The 8,789-nt window shown below is 36.2% G+C and overlaps 1 protein-coding gene across 2 annotated transcripts; it reads left to right on the top strand.

The window, feature by feature from the left end:
* The first annotated feature begins 3,686 nt into the window (after nt 1–3,686).
* LOC137739930 (beta-glucosidase 12) lies at nt 3,687–8,509 on the top strand. 2 transcript variants are annotated; one of them, XM_068479684.2, is made up of 13 exons: nt 3,687–3,916; nt 4,312–4,381; nt 5,597–5,655; nt 6,045–6,120; nt 6,251–6,328; nt 6,482–6,569; nt 6,690–6,945; nt 7,101–7,216; nt 7,311–7,528; nt 7,617–7,648; nt 7,740–7,842; nt 7,954–8,062; nt 8,191–8,509. In XM_068479684.2, exons 1-13 carry the CDS (start codon nt 3,746–3,748, stop codon nt 8,360–8,362), a joined length of 1,548 nt encoding a protein of 515 aa, XP_068335785.2. In that variant the 5' UTR covers nt 3,687–3,745; the 3' UTR covers nt 8,363–8,509. The 2 variants fall into 2 exon arrangements, with proteins under 2 accessions (XP_068335785.2, XP_068335784.2); XM_068479683.2 differs by having other exon boundaries at nt 8,188–8,509.
* Nucleotides 8,510–8,789: the final 280 nt, after the last annotated feature.

Raw genomic sequence — 8,789 nt, 5'->3', positions numbered from 1 at the left:
ACGGACAGAAAGTATGAGGTCGGAGATTGGGTATTTCTGAAGCTTTCACCGTGGAGAGGTGTCGTGCGGTTTGGAAAGAAGGGGAAGTTGAGTCCCAGGTACATCAGACCATACATGGTCACAGAACGAGTTGGTGAGGTAGCTTACAGGTTGGAGTTGCCTTCGGAGTTGGCTAGAGTGCATAACGTCTTTCACGTGTCTATGCTTCGACACAATGTCGCTGATCCATCTCACGTGATACATCCTCAACCGTTAGAGATTAATCCAGATTTGACGTATGACAAGGAACCGGTGACGATCATCGATTGGAAAGAGAAGGTTCTAAGGAACAAGACGGTGAACTTAGTGAAAGTTCTGTGGAGGAATCATTCAGTCGAGGAAGCTACGTGGGAGACAGAAGATCGGATGAGGGATTTGTATCCTCGATTATTCTTTGATCACTAGGGGTTGTTACTTGGTTGTTTTGAATTTCGGGACGAAATTCTATTAAGGTGGGAAGGTTGTGACATCCCGTCCCAGAAATATCGAAAACGTGCATATGAAATGACCCTCTTACCCCTAGCTTGTTTTCGTATTATTGTTTTTGGTTGTTTTGTGTGGTGTTGGCAAGCTTAGGGCCACACACACACACACAGTCTCACTCTCACTGTCTCTCTCTCTCTTTCTTTCCCCCGAGAACCTCATTCCTTCTTCTTCATTTTGAAAACGTACGGACACACACATCAAACCCACCAAATCCTAGCAGATCGAGGAAACCAGGGGTACGGTAGTGATCGTGGGGTTGAGAGGAGTCCAGAGGTACCATTTTCAGGTAAGGTTGTAGCTGTTTTCACGTCATTTCGACGAGGTCCGTTTTAGTTACTATTCATGCAAACTTATTCTAGCATGTTTTTGGACTTTTGAAGCTTGTAGTTTTGTTAGTGAGGTCCTAAGGAGCGTCGGAGTAGCTCGTTGGACGAAATTGGACGTCGGGAAGGCCTGGTTCGAAGTTGGCCAAGTTTGGAGTTTTTGGACAGGTATAATCTTGTAGTTTTAGACCTTAAAACTTGTTTGGACGTGTTCTTCTAGTTCTAAGGTTTAAGTTGGTGCAAGAAATGTGAAAAATGGTGGAAAAATGAGCGAGAAAACCCAAGTTGCAGGTTTTCCCAGTTTCCGGCGCCGGCGACGTCGCCGGCGATTGAATGAAGAAGGCGACGGAATATTCCGTCAATTCTGACGGAATATTCCTGACGCCGTTAACGGTATCCGGTTAAGTTTAACGGAATATTCCTAAATCTTAACGGAATATTCCTGACGGCGTCAGTTGACACCGTCAGTGTGCATGGCACGTGGCCGTGCGTGGGGGGCGCGTAGGTCCGTGCCTTGGCCGGCGCGTGCGGCGGAGGAAAAGTATTTTAAAAATATGGTTGTGATCCTGAGGTTGTGTAGAGCACGTTGGTATATTCATTTGTCCATTTTGAGCAATGTATGAGAAGTTATTATGAGAAGTTGGTTATGTGCTTTAAAGTTAACGTTTTTATAGTTGTTTCGCATTTAGGTGACACGTACCCCGAGGACGAGCGTGCACACGCGAGGCAGGGGGGCTACGACCCTTCTACATACCAGTGAGTGGGCTTTTGTTTTCCGTATATACCTATATACAATTATATTCCCAGAAATTGATTAAAAAGGGTTTTGTATGTTATGCCATGCACCATATGGTTATTGTTTATGCATCATCACATGCATTAGTAGTGGCATACATTTATATATGCATATTGGTGCTGTGGACGTACAGGTAAGTGCCAGGTAAGTGTTATTCACGTTTATATTTCAGTAGTGGTTAGAGATGCTTAGAGAGCTCATAACCTGCACCCCCGGTGTTAGTGCTCCCGCCCAGAGTAGGGCACAGTCCTTCACGTGATGTTCACCTCCCGCACCACACGCTCAGCTTGGATCCAAGTTAGGTGCATAGGCCTGTCGTACAGACCACATTAGGTGGTTCCGACTCGTAGGTGACCCGCGATTATTCGCACAGTCTTCACGTGATCGTAGCACTAGAGCGTATATATATATTACACCCAGGCCTGTCGTACAGACCACTTTAGGTGGTTCCGACTCGTGGGCAGGTTCAGTTAGTGAGTTTGAGATTTGAGCTCTATATGCAGCCGTACAGGTCACGTTAGGTGACTCCGGCTGCCAGATGTTGTGCTATTGATGTGATTTATACCTGGGCACTTGCATTCATTATGAGGTTCCGACATGGCATATTCTGGAGCATGATTGGCATACCCTTGAGCATGTTTGGCATATTTATACATACGTATATATGTTTATTTTTCTGGGAAGTATACAGGTTTTACGATGAGGGGTTAGAATGTATTTTGCTAAATGGTTTTCAAAGAGCTTTGTTTTTGCCCACTCACGCTTTTGTTTTGCGCCCCTCCAGGTTCTAGTTGATTAGCAGTTTCGGTGGTATTCCCAGAGGATTCTCCCGGCTTTTCTGACAGATACTCACCAGCGTAGGGTCACCTTTGGGTGTACTTATGTCGCAACTTTCTTTTGGACTGCTGTAGACCTGCTCTGAAATTGTCTTTCACTTACGCTAGCACTTGTTAGTACTTTGTATGCTAGTTTTTAATTATTCATACCTTTTTATTATTACTTTATTAGCTTCCGCACGTGCACATGGCTACGTCACCTTCGTGTGACGGCCAGCACGCTCCGATCTAGGTCGGGGTGTGTCAGGTAAGAAGGTCTCAGTCAGTGAACATTAGTAACTAAGTGCCTAATACCAATTTTTCCATAAAAAAACAAAAAAAATTCCAAATCGTTATCATAAAAGAGGGAAAAAAAACTCATAAATCTAGGGAACAGTACAAAGAAAAAGTGGCGGATAAAGAGGAGTACGAGGAGAGAGAACGACAAAGGAGGAGGAGGAGGAGGAGAGAGAAGTACTTAAGAAAAAAGGAGGAGAGAGAGAAATTAAGAGATGCCTCATTTGAATGTGTTTTCAAAATGACTGAAAGCGTTTTTGGTGAAAATATTTTTGATATCAATCCTTAGTAAAAATCCAAGTGGATCCTGAAAAAATACTTTAAGTGATTCCTGAAAGAATCACATATTTGGTGCTTCTTCCAAAAAGCACTTAAAGAGCTTTTGAAACTCAAAATCAATTTAATCAAAAGCGCTTTTAGAAATTTTAAAAGTACATCCAAACTAACCCTTATCTTCCAAACAAAGAGGGGTAAAATTGTAAATATAAAGGTAATTTGAAAAACAACTATGACATCATGTGCTATATGGATTAGTTTGTTAAATAAATAAAAAAATTGTCTCTCCCCAAAATAGTCTTATAATTTGACTCTCTGTAATTTCTCTTCGTTTTAATTAAAATTATTAACCAATTATCTAAATTTACAGATTGACAAGAAAAAACATATTATGTTGTATACGTATATCAAGGCATTTCTCTACATGTACATATGTATTAACCAACCTAATTATACATTCGTTTGCCCAATATTTGAGCTTTAAGTTATAATACGCGATTAATTGACCGTTGAATGTATGTCAAAGATGTCTTCTTCACTTCGCGGCTTCTTGGAAACATATTGCGAAGGTGTCTTATCTTATCCAATCAAAGACTAGTCTTAGTACTTCCTCCTATCGGCTCTATATATATGAACACCAAGCCATGAAGAGCCAACGTATCTAAATCACCAAAACTTACGAGAGCAATCACCAAAACTTACGAGAGCAAGTTATGTCGCTGCGATTAGGGTCTTCTCTGTCATGCGTGCTGCTACTACTAGTTGGCCTTGCATTGACAAGTAGTAACGCTGCGATTACACCCAGTGTTTATGACACTGCTTTCCTCAATAGGAGCAGTTTTCCAGCAGGGTTTATATTTGGCACTGCTTCATCCTCTTATCAGGTCAGTCCTTCAACAGATTTTTTAATATATTTGGAAGAAAACCTACTACACCATATGTCATAGTATAAGTGAAGAGAGAATACATTCGAAAGAAAACCTACTACACCATATGTCATAGTATAAGTAAAGAGAGAATACATTTTTCAGTATCCCTCTATTTATATTATGATACGTAATGTTACACCTTGATTATAAGTGCACTGATGGAAAAAACTCTCCAATCATTCTGCAAAGGCTTAGTAATTAATTACCCTTTTTTGAGTTTTGGTTAGTTGATTAGGCTTTTCTTTCAATGTCAGACCAAGCATCATGCATTAATGTTGAAATTAAATATTAATATTGGTTTCTACTCTTGTATGTGTGTGTGTGTGTGTGTGTGTTTTTTTTTTCTCTAGTATGAAGGTGCTGCAAGACAAGATGGTAGAGAACCAAGCATATGGGACACCTACACCCACAAATATCCAGGTGTGTATGTCTAGTCAAATAATTAGCTAGTTAACATATGCAGATTGAACTTAGAATCATTTCAAAGGAGTATATATTAGTGAATTCATTCTTTTTATTTTTAATTAAACTTTTATTATGTGTATCTAATATTTTTAGTATTTTTTTAGTTATTACTTAACTATTTGTTTTATTCTTTTTTTTTTTTTAGTAAAAAAAAAAAAAAGAATATTTTATAGCAGATTCTAGTACATGTAAGGTCTATATACGTACAAGTATGCAGCTATATTATAGATTATTAAATTAGCAATTGTGTCAGTTTTGTTTATATATTAATCCAGGTGTCATCGGTATGATGTCATAGTTGTTCATAATAACATACACCAATTTCTTGACAATGAGACTCTTGAAAAGAAATGAATCTAATAAACTTGTAATATTTGATAATTGATATATAAAATAATTCAATGAATTAATTTGGTTGAGTATAACAATAAGAGTATTGAATTGATGAGGTTGTTGGTATGCCTCATGCATGATATTTGGTGCATAATAAAGATAGTATAAGGTTTGATGCATACATAACAAATTAGTATAGGGAGAGTTTGGTAAATTGAATCAAATTATATTATATATCAAAAAAAGAAAAAAAAAAAATATATATATATATATATGGGTTGGATTCGGGGACAAATACGGATTGCGGATCCCTATAACCATATCCAAAACTATAACCGAATAAAGTTCACGGTTTTTCCCCATATCCATACCATACCCGAATTTTCATATCCAAATCCAATCCATTCGGACAGTTATCCACGATTATTGGGTTTAACATTTAGAATTGTCATCCCTAGATTCCTTCGGTGAGTTTTTAATTGAAAAGTATGAACAGAATATTTACATTTCCTAAACCACGTGAGTACAATTTGCATGTGGTGTGATTTAGAGATATAACGGAGAGAGAATACATTCGTATGGATGATTTTCCAACCAATCGAATCATATTGAGAACAAGGTTTGCAGTTTTCAATCCAAAAAAATTCGGTCAAATTTTATTTTCAAATTCAGAATATTCAAAGTTGTCGGATTCGGTGTTCTGCAGTAATTTTTTATCAATACTAATTAGTGTGAAGGCGGGAGACTGGTCGGTGTACGTATACTTGTATATAAGGATTTATGTGGTCATCATTATGCTCTAAATTAAAAATCAAAACCTTCTATGATCATATGCAGAAAAGATCAAAGATGGTAGCAATGGAGATGTTGCTAACGACGAATATCACTGTTATAAGGTAAAAATCACATTAACTTTATTCTCATAGACAATTTGTAGTTTCAAGGGTCCGATTAATTAATATATTATCTTTCAACTGTTCTGTTTCCATTTTGAGGATCCATGAGAACCAAATGCATATTAGCCACAAAACCAACTTAAAATTTATGAACCATTAAAAAACACATTTCTTATTTTTATTTATTAAGTTGTGAAATATTTTAAGAAGCTTTGGCTCTAAACTAATATAATCTTGTGACTAATATTCATTTAGTCCTCACATGTCCTCAAAATATAGACCTTAGGAGAGTAAGACTTTATCTTTCAATAACATCATAGGTTAGACAAAATTATGGGGCATTAACAAACACAAGACATAGGTGATAAAATGATTTGTGTTATATACAGGAAGATGTGGGAATTATGAAGAATATGAGGTTGGATGCTTATAGATTCTCTATTTCATGGTCCAGATTGTTACCAAGTAAGTTTGTATTTCACATCCACTGTACAATATAACCAAAAATACATACATACATATATTTATATTTATATATATATATATATATATATATATATATATATAATGTAACGTTTATTTGCTCTTATCATAGATGGAAAGCTCAGTGGGGGTATTAACAAGGAAGGAATCAAATACTACAACAATCTCATCAATGAACTTCTACGCAATGGTGATACATTTGCATAATCTCATTTATTTTCTGAACTTTTTTTTTATTTAAAAAAAAATATGGTATTTCATTTATTGAATATAGGAAATTATTACAGAACATATTCATAAACAATTTTGCACTTATTTTCTGCTTTTACATGTCACACTCTAGGTATAAAGCCATTTGTGACACTTTTCCATTGGGATCTTCCTCAAACTTTAGAAGACGAATATGGCGGTTTCTTAAGCCCTAAGATTGTGTGAGTGAACGACTTTTAACCTCCACAAATAATCTCTGTCTTTAATTAAATGAAAAACTAATATGAGTCATATGGACTTCAAAATCAGCATGCCATTAATTTCAATTTTCCAAATCGCAGCAAACATTTTCAAGACTATGCAGAACTTTGCTACGATGAATTTGGCGACCGAGTAAAACATTGGATCACGTTGAATGAGCCATGGACTTATAGTAAATCGGGTTATGTTGATGGATCTTTCGCACCAGGACGATGTTCTGCTTCACAGCAGCTAAATTGCACTGGCGGAAATTCGTCTACTGAACCATACTTGGTGGCACACCACCAACTCCTTGCTCATGCAGCTGCTGTAAAAGTATACAAGGATAAATATCAGGTATTATTTTTTTGTCAGAATATTTGGTTGTAATTGAAAATTTTGATATGATTCACTAATACTACGTGATAATACAAGATCAAGTAATTTATTACTTAGATAGACAAATACTGTACCTTTTTGTTGTTCAATCAAATCTTCATGAACATGTACAGGCATCTCAGAAAGGCATGATATCAATAACATTGGTGTCACATTGGTTTGTTCCGGTTTCTGAGGCAGAGCACGATAAAAACGCTGCGTTAAGATCATTGGATTTTATGTTTGGATGGTATGTATATCGATTAACTCAATTAAATGTTCATTTTCGAATGTATTATTCATTAGACAACAAGTTCATGCTTGCAATTTCCATGTTTCTGCAGGTTTATGGAACCACTGACGAGTGGCGACTATCCACACAGCATGCGGTCTCTTGTTGGAAGCCGATTACCAAAGTTTACGAAAGAACAATCCAAGTTGCTAAAGGGGTCATTTGATTTTCTTGGAATAAATTACTATACCGCTTACTATGCAAGTTATGCACCTTCAAACAATTCTGTAAATGCAAGCTATTTAACAGATGCTCGCTCTAATCAATCCCGTGAGTACAAATTAAAAAACTTTCTAGCAATTTAATTCACTTAATTGGAATAATTACACTCTGATAATTAACCATATACATTGTACAGCTGAGAAAAGTGGAGTCCCCATCGGTCCAAAGGTAACATCAGATTGTTAGCTTGAACTCTTTGTGATTTTAACATCAATTTTTCTCTACGTAATAAGTTCAATTATCATCAAATGAGTTACAGGCTGCTTCAGATTGGCTATATGTTTATCCAAGAGGAATTCGAGACCTTTTAGTCTACACGAAGGAGAAGTATCATGATCCACTCATTTACATTACTGAGAATGGTAATGATTTTTTTAAGCCTAATCGATTGCATAACCAATGTTTCGATTGTACATGGTGAAATACAATGAAGTTCTATAAAACCTATATTTGAAACTACATACATATTGTAGGTGTTGATGAGTTCAATGATCCCAAATTATCACTTGTAGAAGCCCTTAATGACACCCAACGAGTTCATTACTACTATCACCACATATATTACCTTCACAGAGCAATCAAGTAAGTTCTTTTTAACTAACTAATATTAAGTTTAACTATAAACTTTGTTTCGGGAAAAAAAAAATAAAAATAAAAAAACTATATTGACGCCTTCAATGCATTTTAATTTTTTCTTCCATTTTAAGTAGGGATGGTGTCAATGTGAAGGGATACTTTGCATGGTCGTTGTTGGATAATTTTGAATGGAGTTCGGGATACACTGTTCGGTTTGGGATCAATTATGTGGATTACAACGACAACCAAAAAAGGTACCCCAAACTCTCAGCACACTGGTTCAAAAGTTTCCTCAAGAAGTACTGAAGAAATCCGATCATAGTTATCGTCCATTACATAGATATTCGAAGCTGATCCTTTCTGTATTTCCTTCCTTATTATGAAGTTATTTGTGTATGGAACAAAAATAATGGACTTTGAGCAATAAATATTCACACCATTTTAAGACATTTAGTTATTTGGATTTCCCTTAATTATGGTTCGTCTAATACCTTTTCGTCTACAATATTTTACTTAGAACTTGGATCCAGTTAAACCTTGACCGATGGAGATCTTCTTCATCGAATTTTACAGGCCGTACGGCGAGTTTTAAGTTAATTCTATGACAAACATCCTCAAGTGATCCTGTAGCATATATTATGTGGTGCTGCATATGAAGGTTGTAGAAGCATATATATGTAGTATATGTAAACACAGAGATGACCTTAAATCTTGTCTTCTTTTTATTTTATTT

Source organism: Pyrus communis, chromosome 9 (assembly GCF_041283825.1).
Source record: "Pyrus communis isolate YQ-2024b chromosome 9, ASM4128382v1, whole genome shotgun sequence".
Lineage (NCBI taxonomy): Eukaryota > Viridiplantae > Streptophyta > Magnoliopsida > Rosales > Rosaceae > Pyrus > Pyrus communis.
Note: the sequence above shows the minus strand (reverse complement) of the source record. Positions and strands in the feature narration are given on the sequence as shown.

What these genes read in the sequence shown, in the direction of transcription:
- LOC137739930 (XM_068479683.2), top strand. Translation starts at nt 3,746, where the DNA reads ATGTCGCTGCGATTAGGGTCTTCTCTGTCATGCGTGCTGCTACTACTA. An exon ending in TATACAAGGATAAATATCAG is followed by an intron (nt 6,946 to 7,100) that starts GTATTATTTTTT and finishes GAACATGTACAG; the next exon opens with GCATCTCAGAAAGGCATGAT. An exon ending in TTGGATTTTATGTTTGGATG is followed by an intron (nt 7,217 to 7,310) that starts GTATGTATATCG and finishes ATGTTTCTGCAG; the next exon opens with GTTTATGGAACCACTGACGA.